At 38.1% G+C, this 13,378-nt stretch overlaps 1 protein-coding gene across 1 annotated transcript in view; it reads right to left on the bottom strand.

Annotated features, from left to right (window-relative positions):
* The window catches only part of TENM3 (teneurin transmembrane protein 3), a 425,198-nt gene that overhangs the window by 37,612 nt on the left and 374,208 nt on the right, over positions 1-13,378 (bottom strand). Inside the window, exons 19-25 of the mRNA XM_086747281.1 lie at positions 13,097-13,364; positions 12,373-12,516; positions 8,978-9,227; positions 8,519-8,539; positions 3,039-3,271; positions 2,340-2,494; positions 627-1,501 (exon numbers count right to left, since the gene is read on the bottom strand). Of these exons, the coding sequence (XP_086603407.1) occupies positions 627-1,501; positions 2,340-2,494; positions 3,039-3,271; positions 8,519-8,539; positions 8,978-9,227; positions 12,373-12,516; positions 13,097-13,364 (1,946 nt within the window). The remainder of the gene's footprint in view (positions 1-626; positions 1,502-2,339; positions 2,495-3,038; positions 3,272-8,518; positions 8,540-8,977; positions 9,228-12,372; positions 12,517-13,096; positions 13,365-13,378) is intronic.

Here is a 13,378-nt window from a genome sequence, read left to right as displayed (position 1 = left end):
TCAGTTTATTCCTATAGGAATGACATTTCCCCCCCCAGCCCACATTTCTTTTCTCAGTTTCTTCTACCAAGGTCCACCTGTGTGAAAGCCTGCTGTGTCATCCAGGGGATCCTTCCTGCATATTTGCCACTCAGTGAAACACAATCTTTTATAACTTAAAAAATATACCCACACAGCCTTTTTTTTTTTAAAAAGACTACGCAGACATGCTTTAACTTAGATAAAAGAAAGAAAAAATATTGAGCAGTGAAGACAAATTTCTTGTCAGTATTTGCTGCAGAACAATGTCAATCTAATGAGTAAATGGAATGAAAATCTAGTTTTTGATGCAAATCTACAAAATCGTGGCTGTCTGAGTTACATCTTTCTTGACAAGAGTGAGATGTCTCACTATTATTTCAATACATAAAAGTGAAATTCAAAATAACAAATTTTAAATTATTCAGACTCAATGTTTAAAAGAAGTCAGACAGGAAGACAGCACGGGGAACAAAAAGTATCTTTCTGTGCTTTTTGTTATCAAGGGTCATCTTTACAGTTACTTCATCCGTCTCCAGAAATATTTCAAATGGTACTGTATAACTCAATAAAACTATCAGGCATCTGCCTTTCTTTTATGTACTTACTCAAAAAAAGTGGTCCATCCAGTCTCATCGCTTTTAGTTGCCAGAAGTCCACTGTTGCCATGGTAGGTAAATAAGACGAGCTCCTGCCCTTGTGCAGTCATGCTTTTCAAACATCCATTAGTGCCTATCGTCAACCAGATGACTTGGTTATCGGGAGAGACCACTCTTACTGGCATCCGGTTGGGATCTCGTCTGATCCGAAGAGTGTTCCCATTGCTGTCTGTTACCGCAGTAATATCATTATCATTACTGTAGCTAAAATTGTACAGGTAGTCTCCGGTGACTAAACTCACAGTGTACTGGTGAGTACCATTGACATCAAAGATATAAAGCTCTTGGTCAGTTGGAGAAGCAACTTCATAAAAGTTCACTGAATTCAGTAAGGGTTTGTTCTTTGACACAGCCCGTATCCTAATATTTCCCAGATCGGCAATGTACAGGGTGCCATCCGGAGACACAGCTAAGGAGGAAGGGGCATTAAGTTTGGCATCTTTAGCATAGCCATCTCCACTTTGGTAACAGTCACAGTTGACATCATTTTTGCAATCGCACTCTGAAGGTATTCCAGCAACTAATGAGATCTCTCCATCAGTTGTGACCTGTCTTATCCTATTAATCTTTTTTTCATCAGTTTCTGTAATGTAGAGGACCCCACTGTAGGACACGGCAATGGCGGTTGCTGACTCTAGCGTGGTCTGTACGGCGTGCTTTCCCACCGTGTACTCCACTCCAGGAACCTGGCAATGCATTGGCCTCCCTGCAGCAATGCGAACCTGACGGTTTTCAGTGATCTGCAAAACTACGTTGTTATCCAAAACGTAAATGGAGTTATCCATTGGGTTGATAGCTAAATCTGTAGGCCACTCCAGACGAACCTTAACAAGCAGAAGTGTTTTGTTAACCAGTGCCATATTAAATGAATTAATTCACCTTCAGTTTTAGACACTGCTGTAAGGATATTTTCCATCTACTGTAACCAATCACAACAAAAGGAGTTGTATGAAAATACATGCAGCAAACTAAAGCTTTTCAGAGAGGCAAGGGGGGCGATGTTCAGACATCTGATTTGTTGAAAAAAAGCCAGGTGCGTTGGAACTATCATACAGGTTGAATTTCCCCTCCAATAAATGCCATACTTTTCTGTATCACAAATGCACAGATATCAAAGTCTAAACACAGACTTTAAGGACAGTACTCATCTTTTATTCTTGCAATAGCAAAAATAACTTACTACCTCTGGGATTATGAAACACCGTCCTGTACGCATTTTTAAACATACCACTAGTAATGTCCCTTCTTACCTACACAAGCTTCTTGAGACAAATAGAAAAAAAATGTGGTTTTGTGTATGTCCTCTCATTCACTCTAGTAGCTAAGGATGTTAGTGACTCAGAAAACATCGACATGCCAAGATAGTTCTAACAGATCTGCCATTCTCCCAGTATTTACTACCAGACTTAATGTTTCCTGCTGATAGTTTCGCTGTTCTAAACTAAACTGAACTTTATGGGCAGAAAAATTGAATATAGCAGCATTTACAGCGAAGAGAATACACTGCCCTTCATGCCCGTGGAACAGGTTTCGTTCTCCCAAACTTCTGCTGTTAAATATCCACTTCGCACACCACCAAGTTTTATTCTAAGAGGCAAGAAAGCTGCATTTGTATTTCTAGCCCCAGCTCAGCTCTCCAAATTAGCAGCAGCTAAAAAGTACCTGGCTGATGTGCATGCTGGTATCACAGGTTAGAGGTCGTGCTGAAGTCAGGTCGTTGGAGCCAAGCAGAGTGGATATTATTCCGTTCTGATCCACTTTTCTGATCATGGTCCCGTCAACAAAGTAGATCAACCCATTCTTGTCGATTGCTATTCCTTTAGTGAAGAGAACAAAAATTCAGGTTTTAGCACTAGTAGTGAATATATTATCCATAACTAAGGTATGTATCTAGTGGAAATTAAGGGCAGAAAATATGGTCTTAGGCAGTAGGTAGTAAAGCAGCTTGTAAACATATTTTGCATAATAAACCAATGTTCAGTATGAAATCTATTCCTGTGGATTGCATTTGCTGTTCATTGGAGAGTATGCTGGGAAGGGCCAAGCTTTTAAGTTAACCTGAAAAATCAGATAAGTGGGACCAAAAGCAACACTGATTTTAAATCTTCACCATTGTCTGCCAAACACATAATCTAAACGAGCATTTAAAAATGCTCAATGACCATGAAAGCCAAATATTTCCTAAACATTCAACCAAGGTACCCTTGTAGCTGTCTTACTCAGTGGTCTTTCCAGTTGGAAAAAAATATTCAAAACCACATTTTTGGGCCAACTACAGGTTCAGTAATTAAAACATGATCATGCCCCTGGCTCTGAAATTTCACATTATTTCAAAAGTTACAGAGGGATAACACTTTTTACCTTTAGGGCTCATGAGAGTTGCCTCCACCGCCTTGCCGCCATCACCACACCTCGCCTCATCAAATGGTAGGCACTGCTCCCCTGTTCCTCCTATCACCTCAGCATTTTTGGTCAGGTCTTTCGCACCCGTGAGCGACTTGGGCCGATAAATCCTGCGCGTGTTTGTGTCGGAAACATATAAATCTCCTGTCACGGGGTCAGTTGCGAGGTAGTACCTGTGAGCTGGGTTGTTGCTGTAAAATGGATACATTGCATATGCTATAATCAATTGCATCTAATATCAGATCAAGAAGAAAAGGCTTTGTTTCATATGCAGTGTGTGGTAATACATTGTTAAAACCAATGGTAATGCTCTAGGCATAGGTAGCAGAGGTCATGGCCCCAAAACCTTTCTTGGTTCACGCTTCTTGCCTTTGTCACAGGCAGTCCAGTCTAGACTACTCATCCTTTTGGGACAGAAGATCCGATTTGTCCGTGACGCTCAGAGGCACGTCCTGTGCTCTGTAATTAGAGATGCCTCCTGTCTCTGTAATAGGCCAAATCGAAACACTGGAGTTTAAAAACTGCCAGGCTTTCTGGGAACCTTGATCCAGTTCCAAGCTTTGCAGCAGAACCCCAGCCCTCGCTTACACTCGATTGCTGTTATCAACCTATTTGTTTTATTATAATTTATGTAAGGTTGTTGGGGTGCATGCTTTATATAGTTCGTAAACAGATAAGGCAGAGTTCATATTATTAGTTCACAGGGAAGAGATAAGACATCCTTCACAAGTATTTGCTTAATCCACTGCTTTCAAAGACGTGATACACATGATTTAACGCATTAGGAAATGTCATCTTTTCCACCGGAGCACCGAGCTGAGCGTTTCTGCCCTTAACACAGAGTCATATTTCAAATAACTGTACACATTGGCACAAAACCTCTAACTATGCCAACACAGTCTTTATTACAGTGAAAATATATGTTGCTAACCATTTTCCCAGAAACGTACATTTTGCCTCTCCACTGGTGCCACATAATTGAGAATTACAGTCCTTTCTCCCCTGCTGGTGGAAAAACAGCCCTGGAGAGTACCTTTTGGGGTGATATATGATGATGCAGAAACTTAACCCACTGCAGTTGGGATTCCTGACCTAATTTATGACACAAAGAGCTGAAATAAGGTCATGTAAATACAGGAGGTAATTTCAGACGCTCTCCTAATGGATTGAAGCGGAGTGTCAGAACACTCAGTCCCACTTCTGATATTTGCAAAAGCGCTGCTTAAACAGATCTACCCGTCTTGGTGACAGCCAAACATCTGTTTGCAGAATGCTACACTCCATGTTTTGTAAATACATAACTGTGCTAATGGAACGCACTTCTATGTGCTGCCACTTGGAAAAAGGAACAAGAGACCAACGGGAACAACTTGTGAACAAATGATGTCTTTTAGCAGGGACGGATTTTTATAGCTATCCAATTACAAAAACACAGAAAAAATGTGTTGCATAAATAGGATTTTCTTTGGTTTTAACTTTTAACATGTTGGTTCAGAATGAAGGAACCAAGTGAAGCAGACTAATGAAATCAAATACACGGTGATTAGCACCTCTTAAAAGCTCTGCCATAGAGCTGAGTGTGGTACAGCACATCTGAAAACAATTAAATGTAGGCTTACTTTAAAGTTCTGTTAGAAATCTACTATTGCCAAAGTGCTAAATAGTTGAAAGGTATTTTCAAAACCTTAATTTATGCAGAGATTATTTAATACGATCACTATGTCGTGTACAAATTATTTATGCCTCTATAGACTGCAAATTAAATTATACCCATTTACATGATTACTTTGGTCTTTAAGAAACTTTGCAGACACTTCAAATATAAACACATTGCAAAACGCGAAATGTGCAATTAAATTTTATTTCATTGTCATTTAAAATAAAGTCCTTTCTTACACTACTAAAATCTAAATTAGAGTACTTCTCTTCAACTCATCTAACATTGCCTCTATCATATTTTTCAATTGTTGGAAAAAAAGAGTAATCAAATCAATAACTAAATAATTTATGCCTAGCACAATTATTTCCTTCTAAAAATAATTTTTAAAGCAGTTTTCTTCATAAATAAGAAAACATTTCTCTATTTTAATTATTCCTACAAAAATGACAAAGCTCTTCTTATTTGGGATGAGTTCTTACAGTGACTAGTGTATCCTCATCAAAACAAAAAAAATTCAGCTGGTAATTTAAGAATGTTTTCTCATTTTACAAAAAAACCCTCCCAAAGTTTGGGAGTGCATCGGATATTATTATTGAATCAGTATAAACTCTCCCATTTGTCATACATAGATGTGTAATGGCTCCTTTCTGAGATAATACAACTGGCTTAACTTCAGCGTTTCTTTTCAAATGAAGGCTAAAAAGCTGATGTAGCTTTAGCTGCTAGGAAAAAAAAAATAATTCACAGGAATGAGGCACAATTTGAGGAACTGAATAACTGTCCAGTGGAAACCACATTTTTTTCTAGCCAGAAAGCACCTACGCACATTATGCAGATCTCAAAAATAGTACAGGGGTAAGCAGCCAGCAGCTGGAAAGCTGCACAGTTTATTCTATTTCATTGTAGCTTGAAATAATATTAAGCTTCTGCCTTCTACCAATAACAACAAATGTGAAGAAGTAAAATCCAAAGTCAGTGACTTCTGGACTCATTCAGTATCATTAACTGCTGTCAGTAGCTCTGAAAAACATGCGGTCACATACCACCATGGGCTCCTGTAAAGACGAATGACTACACATTAACTTGTGCTGTCTATACCAAATAATAGCACCCGTGCTTCACATGTGAAGTGCACACACATGTGCGCAAATACACACACAGATGCACAAAGCTGTAGTGATCAAGTTCCCATTGCACATTTTGATCTTGCTTACACTGATCTTTTAACTCTTCAGCTGGCAGATCACCTGCATTACTCTCCATGCACAAATTTTTTAAAAATACCCTTCCTGCTTCAGTCTCCTTCTCTCTCCCATTCACTCTGTGCCTTCTAAACCATATATCCTCGAAGATGTTTCTAGGTTTTGTTAAACTTTTTTCTAGCTCTCTACAGACTTGAGATACCACCATAGCCTACAAATGACCTCCTTGCCTTCAGAGTCCTTCTAAAAATTACTTCGTCCATGAATGCCTATCGGCTTTAATCACCCACAGACAGCAGCGTGTATAAAGACATCAGTTCAGTTCTGAGATTGAAAAAATGTTAGGTCACTGGTACATGAGAGGATAAATTTGATCTGCATTGTCTCTCTAATTTAGAGCACAAGTTTCTTGAGGTGGGAGGCACATCACCCTCCGTGCAGAAGCCCTGTGTTTACAGGCAACGAAAGCCGAGTGCTTGAAGTGATGATAGATCAGAACTAGTATTTAGCCTCATTCATTGGGTTTACTTGGGGAAAGTATATTTGAATGCATTTTCTTAGTTTCAATACCTAGTAATTATAGATTGCAAAGTAGTCTGTTGAGGGCTGTTTTCCAAACCACAAGTTAAGTAGATATCTCAGCATTTCACAGGGCTCTGCATGACTTCACACAGGCAAACAAAGTTATTTGGTCTCACAGTGTGTCCTTAAGCTGGAAAACCCATGGCCACAGGATTTGGTGCATTCTAAGTTTACACGTGTTAAATAAAAATCAGCTAGCTTAATAGAATAAGAAGTTGTCAGGGAACATTAAGCACAAAGATGATGCTCTTGGCTTTGGAAGCCCCTGAGCAGCAAACCCCTAAGGCTGGACACTGGGAAAATGTTATATGACGGGAGAGAAAACTCAAACTTGTAGTAGACTGTGTTGGGCTGCTCAACGGGCTCCATACCTCCTGCCCACCGGCTTCACAACTGCTCCTGCAGAGCCAGTTCTCCACGGTCCTCTATGCCTCCTTCTGCCTCAGGAGGAACCCCCACTTCACAGATGATATATGAGCCCATAAAAATGTTGTTACACTAATGTGAATGTGTGCAATATGATTGCAATTTCACTACCTGGAGCTTCTGCACGTGTAGGCATGAATAAAGGAGAAGAGAGTTAATGTTCTCCCTCACCAACTTTTCTTACATGCAGGGATCTAGTTTCTGAAACGCCGCAGTTGAGCCGGTGACCACAGTTCTGCCAGAGGCAGGAGAGGGCGTCATTACTAAATCACAGCAAACCAAACTTCACTACACATCCTTTCCTTAATCCCATTTATCTGTTCCAAATTCCCATTCTGAGTATTATTCCATATTCCATACATTTGTCAAAGACAATGTCTTATCCAGCTGCAATCACAAGTTTGTGACACCACAAGGGACCCAAGTCTTTTAAAAGTAGTGCAACAAATGCAAATTAGGTTTTAGTGAAAACCTAAAACCACCAGAGATTGCCTTTCAGTCACACCTGGAAAAGAAGATAAAACCAGCTAGATTGTGCACTGACTCCCCACTCTGATCATTAGCACTGATGCAAACATCTTATTTAAGTCATGGAATTTTTTTGCCTAACATGTCTTAAACATACTTTTTAAAACACAAAACCCTTTCTCATAAAGAAGTATGTCCAAAGCAAAGTGAATTTTAAAAAAAAGAACCAAGATCTGACTCTCTGGGATTTGTTTAAAAACAAGGAAGGAAAACAACTGGCAGCAAAAAAAAGGAGAGAAAGGGACCACCGGGACTGCTAAGTCCTGTGCTTAGCAGTTCCACCACAAAGTCTTGCAGGGTTTAATGCAGCCAACAAGATTTTAGCATAACTCTGTTTTTATCTCCTTATCAGCCCTGACTGCTGTGGCACAGCAATTCTAAGCATCCACCTTCTTCGCTTCTGTTCTTGCCACTATTGTAGTGATGCCAGGATGGAAGAATACTGTACTACAATCCTTCTGATTGCTACTGTTTTCATGACCAGTCTTATAAATCTTGCAGTACTTTAAAATCTTAACTCCTGGAGCTGTGTTATTATGGGACAATTTCAACTTTAATTATTAAGAGAAGTTCACCTTTAAAGAAAGAAATTTGTTAAATGTGAGCCTGAAAAGACTCAATATCAAAAGTCTAATGAAATGAACTCACTTGATACTTTTATAATTTTATTACTTATATGCTATTTTCATCCTATTTGGGGTATCTGATTAACGAGTAGTTTTGACAAGATCAGCAAAAGTGCTGCCAGCGAGGAATATGAGTGAGCAGAGACGAGGGGACAGCAAAGGAGAGCATACACAAGCATAAAAAGAAGTCTGACTGTGGACAGAGAGTGATGAGAAAAGAGGAACTCGTATTCGAAAGGACGATACAGCCTGACAGCTGACATAACTAAAACATATGAACTCATTATTTTTGAAAAATACTCTTCTTTTCTAACAATACATCTCAGGAATGACTTCTCCATTATAAGCATTCATTTGCTAAGAAAGAAGAAAGAACAGTTAGAAAAATATAAATCTTCTTTAAGGAATGCTTACCTATGTCTAAAATCTTTATTTCTTGGTGGGAGCAAGTGAAAAAGAACAGAAAAACATTATTAGAAAAACATTCAGAAAGGATGTTAAAAAATGAAAAGAAGGCAACATTTACATCGATCATTAGTGAAATGGTGAATGTCCGTCTTTTGTCTGCTCATGTTGACTGCGTAGGTTAACTCTTAAAATCCACAGAATAACTACTTTGGGTAGATTACATTCTCACAGTTTAGATTTCCACAGTTAAAGTATTTTACCAGGGTAAATTATTTTCACTTCAGGTTTAAATGCTTAAAAAAAAATGTATTAAAATCTTTTGAATCAACTTTTTTTTTTTTTTTTTTTTTTCTTCCTAGAAGTATTTGGAAGCCCTAACTTACACAAAGTCAGAAGTCTATTCCATACTTTAGTTTGCAACAGTAATTCAAAATTCCAAAAGTCTGAAATGAGAAAAAAACATACCTTAGCTCCAGAACACTAGTAACATTTCCAGATGGGAATATCCGCCGAACATAGTTGAAATCCCCAACGTAGAGACTGCCATCTATCCCACAAGCTAAGGCAACTGGAGCCAGTAATTTATTACCATCAGCTTGACCATTACAACTTGGACAGGAGATGCTGCGTCGTCTTCCGTTGCCCATAATGCTACTAACAACTGGGGGCTGCTGAGATATAAATTGATTTTCACCATTTCCTTTGTAGAGGATTCCTGGCAGATAATATAAAAAACACAACACAAAAAAAAAAGTTTATAAAAACTTTGAATGTATGTACATAAAATGATGCAATAAATGTTCTTTTAGTTGATTAATATAATTTAATGGACTTTTAATTATTTCACCACCATATTGTCTCACTACAAGTAAGAGAACTTTATGAAAACATTTATAGTTATATTTAAGTCACAGACACACAAAGCATTAAATTACCTTGGCCACAAGATGTAGTAGAAACGCTAAACATACTAGCATTTAAACCCAAACTAGTTTTCAGTCATTCTTATTTTTAAATGTTAATAATTTTAGTAGTTATAATTCAGAATGAAAATTGTCATGTTGAAGGAAACGCAAGGTGTACCGAATGAAACCAAGGTCCGTGTTTCTAAGTCTTTAGTTTTGAAATTACCCTGAAATGACTGAAATTCTAACTGTGCATATGTTATAAAAAAGACAAAATTATATTTGCAAATTGTATTCCTAAAGTCCTACTATAACTAATTATGAATATGATGTCAAATATAATCTAAAGTGGATTACTGCTGCAAATTGTAAATATTAATTAAAGACCTAATTCAAAAAGTTGGAGATTGCCTCAATTTTACATTATAAAAGACTCTTTACTCAGCTCACAATAAAAATGTACCTCTGGCAACAAAGTCTGCCTCAATACCACGTCTGCAGTTATAGACAGTTATTAAAAATGTCAAAACAACAAAAAAAAATGTGGTGCCAGGCCAACCTGCCTCTTAAACTTAATTCTGCTTTGAGGCATGAAAGGAACAATAATTTCGTGAAGACAAAGCAACGCGCCAGCAGTATTTGTCTTCCTTATAGCCTCCATAGTAAATCTGAGAAGAAAAATGCATGCTTTATGTTAAATCTTCAGTTTTAGCGGAAAAAAGTGTGACTCTGCAGTGTGTTAAAATGTTGCCAGGACCCTCATTACTGTATCTCCCAATGAATCCATCGAGGTGTCCTCTACAAATGGTCAGCTATTATGGTTATACTTGTAAGGGGGCGCATGTCTTTCTGTGGTATAATCCATGTAAATCCCATGTCACCTTGCACTTTACAATGATACATGTCTTATTGATTGTGTGCCCAGAGTTGCAAAGGCAGTTTGGGGCTGAAGGATACATTTCTCTTTTGAGATGCTTAGAAGACATTTAAGATATATTCCTCTTTCTCTCCCCACTCCCCAAATGAGCACTTTATACTGAAAGATATGAGAAAAAATACTTTGTTTTCCACTTTAAATGTTTTAGGTGTATTCACTACTTTTTAGTGTTATAAAATTTAGGAGATAAACATAAAACCAATATACATGATAAAATCACGAAGAATGAAAATGGTTTATGGAAACCTAACGGCAAGTAATCTAAATAAGTAATCTAAATCAAAAGATGGAGAACGTATTTTTCATGAATAGTTAAAGCCAGAACGCATTAACAGAATCCAAAATCCTCTCTCCTATGATTACATCATTTATGACAATCATGGCACCATAATTTTGCCTGAAATAGTTGAGTTCCATAATTTTCATCAGAGGAATTTTACAAGTCAGCACAGTGCACTATTGCATCTGATTTATTCTGTCATTACCTTGAAAAACTGGTCCTTCACATTTCTCCTCTATTATCACAGACTAAAAGATTAGACTATTACATTAGACTAGTACATTAGACTATTTACTGCAGTAGTTTGGGATGTCCGTACAAACACCGCCTGCACTCTCTTCTGAATAAATTTCTCCAGCTCATCCACCTTGTCATTACAACTCTCCACTTCGTTTATTCAATTAGACACATGTCACTTGGAAAAGTCATTACCTGTCAAATACACTCTTGAACATAATTTAAAGCCGCCATCAATTTACCTTATGAACAGAACCAATCTTACAGATATATTTATAATTATAGGTCTTTACATTTTTAGATGGATTACCTTACAATAATCTGCACAGGGTTTTCCTGACATTTTAAATTAGGTACAATGACACCTTGTCCCTTGATTTGATTACCTTGTTTTTCTACCAGTCAGAAGCAATGCTTTAGGTGGTGATTAGCATATCGCACAAAATAAGCTCACGTCCTATCATGAGACCTCCAAGGGACACCAGGTAGCACAGAAGTGATGTTCTTCCCGCTGAGCTACTTCTGGGCTCTTCTGCATAACAATCCAGTGCGACCACCTCCCACCCTGAGCCACGCGGCTCTGCTTATTTCAGCCTTCTTACACACTGTGAGTTGCTGAGCTGGGGTTCCCTTAGCATGGCACCCTCCAGACAGTTGCCGAGTAGCACACTGGACAAATTTACCTTGATGCCAAGGTACAGTCCTTATGAACGTGTACTGCTTCTCATTTTTTTCACTGAAATTAAGGCAGACACTCTCACTAGTGACTGGACTGTGTCCTGAGAAACAGGGACCCAAATGGCCCTCGTTGACTCAAGGCAGCACCATTTGTCACCTGCTGTGCATCAAGTTCACCACAGCATCCCAGGAAGGAGTCACCTCAGGGAGGGATTTAAACAGCAAGGGAGTGTAAATGAGTGCTTATCCTCAAGAAGAGATGGTACCCCTATGCTGACTGCTCCCATGAGCAGCTGGGCTGGAGCTGGGGATATCATGACATCAAGGGGAACAACTCCTCTATAAACGAGGGTTATAATATTAGGAGTGACGAGCTCCCAGCTTGGCAGGAATGTACCTTATTACTGTTTAATTTGCACTCATTGTGAAAACTGGACTTGCAAACATTGTTCATGGTACTGTTAACAGACAAAGAGTTAATCCCAATAACAATGCTGACATCTACAATTGTTTTAGAAATAAGTGTCTCCCTAGCATCACTCAATTTCTAAAAAACAATTTCAACATTTTTGGGTTGGGTTTTTTTTTTTGATAAGCATATCTAACAGAGGTTGACACTGTTAGATGAAATTATTAATGCATATGTACTTATAAGATGAAGAACCATGACATACACTGTAAAGCTCAAAGCATTTACCATATCCAAAACATTCCATAACTTTCTTTTCTAAAATAACAAAGCAAACATCTGAAAAGCTACGAGATACCTAAAGTGCAGAGCAGTTGAATATTAAAAATAGCAAGAATACAATTAACTCCTTACCATTCTGAACGTCCAGTACATGATGTTTATCCAATGTCCAGCTGCCCATGTTGGAAGCATCCAGTTCATAGCCCTGCAAAATGGCAGTTCGCTTTTCCCAAAGAGTTAGATCCAAGCAAGACTCATATTCATAACCTACAGACACTGAAATAACAGTAAATTTCCTCATTAAGTTTAGGATCTTGTTCAGAAGAAGAGTTTGAAGACTATGATTTCCTTAGACTATATACGTTCTTCTGCTCTCCCAGGCTACCTGAAAACCTCTATGGCTTCCATAGATGTATTGAAAATACTAAACAGAATTCCAAAATACTTTAAAAATCAATCTTAGGTTATTAAAATAATTTCAGTTATGAAAAGTAAGTGGATTAGGACAGGTACAGAAGAAACTAATTTTGTGAAGCATGTCATAATGTTATTGCGCTCTAAAGTACAAGGAGTGCGCAGACTAAATACCACACTGTATTATAAGGCTGAGGGCTACTTCACAGGGAAGAACTAGACGTGAAAAATGACTGTGAGTTTCTTTTTTCCTTTTCAAGGATTTTTTTTTCTTGTAACTCAAACTTTAGACTACTATTTTCTAATATACTTTGATATGCATTGTTAATTCTCATCTTATTCTGCTAAACATTTTCTACTTAATGGATACAAGTATCTGAGATCCGCTTCCCTATTTTCAAGACAACAGCAAAAATGCAAAAAACCTCTGTAACACACATACCGACAGCTTCAGATAACCCATAGACTCGCTGGTTGTATGCATCAGTTTTATCCCATATGAAAGTGTAAGCCAGATTTGGGGATGCAGGGAACCATTTTTGGAAAAGTCTTCCCACCACCGCCACCATGAGATGAACCTTCATTAAATTAAATGGTATAACAGACTGGGTCATAGTAATCTTCAGAACAGATTTATATCCTGCAGCCCGGGAGCTTAAGTATGATAACTTCAAATCCGTTCCTGGTATTGTTGTTTCTTCATGAAGTACCTATGCATTGGTAA

This window comes from Chlamydotis macqueenii, chromosome 4, assembly GCF_036417535.1.
Source record: "Chlamydotis macqueenii isolate bChlMac1 chromosome 4, bChlMac1.mat, whole genome shotgun sequence".
Taxonomy (NCBI): Eukaryota; Metazoa; Chordata; class Aves; order Otidiformes; family Otididae; genus Chlamydotis; species Chlamydotis macqueenii.
The sequence above is the reverse complement of the archived record's forward strand: the minus strand, read 5'-3'. Positions and strand labels throughout refer to the sequence as shown.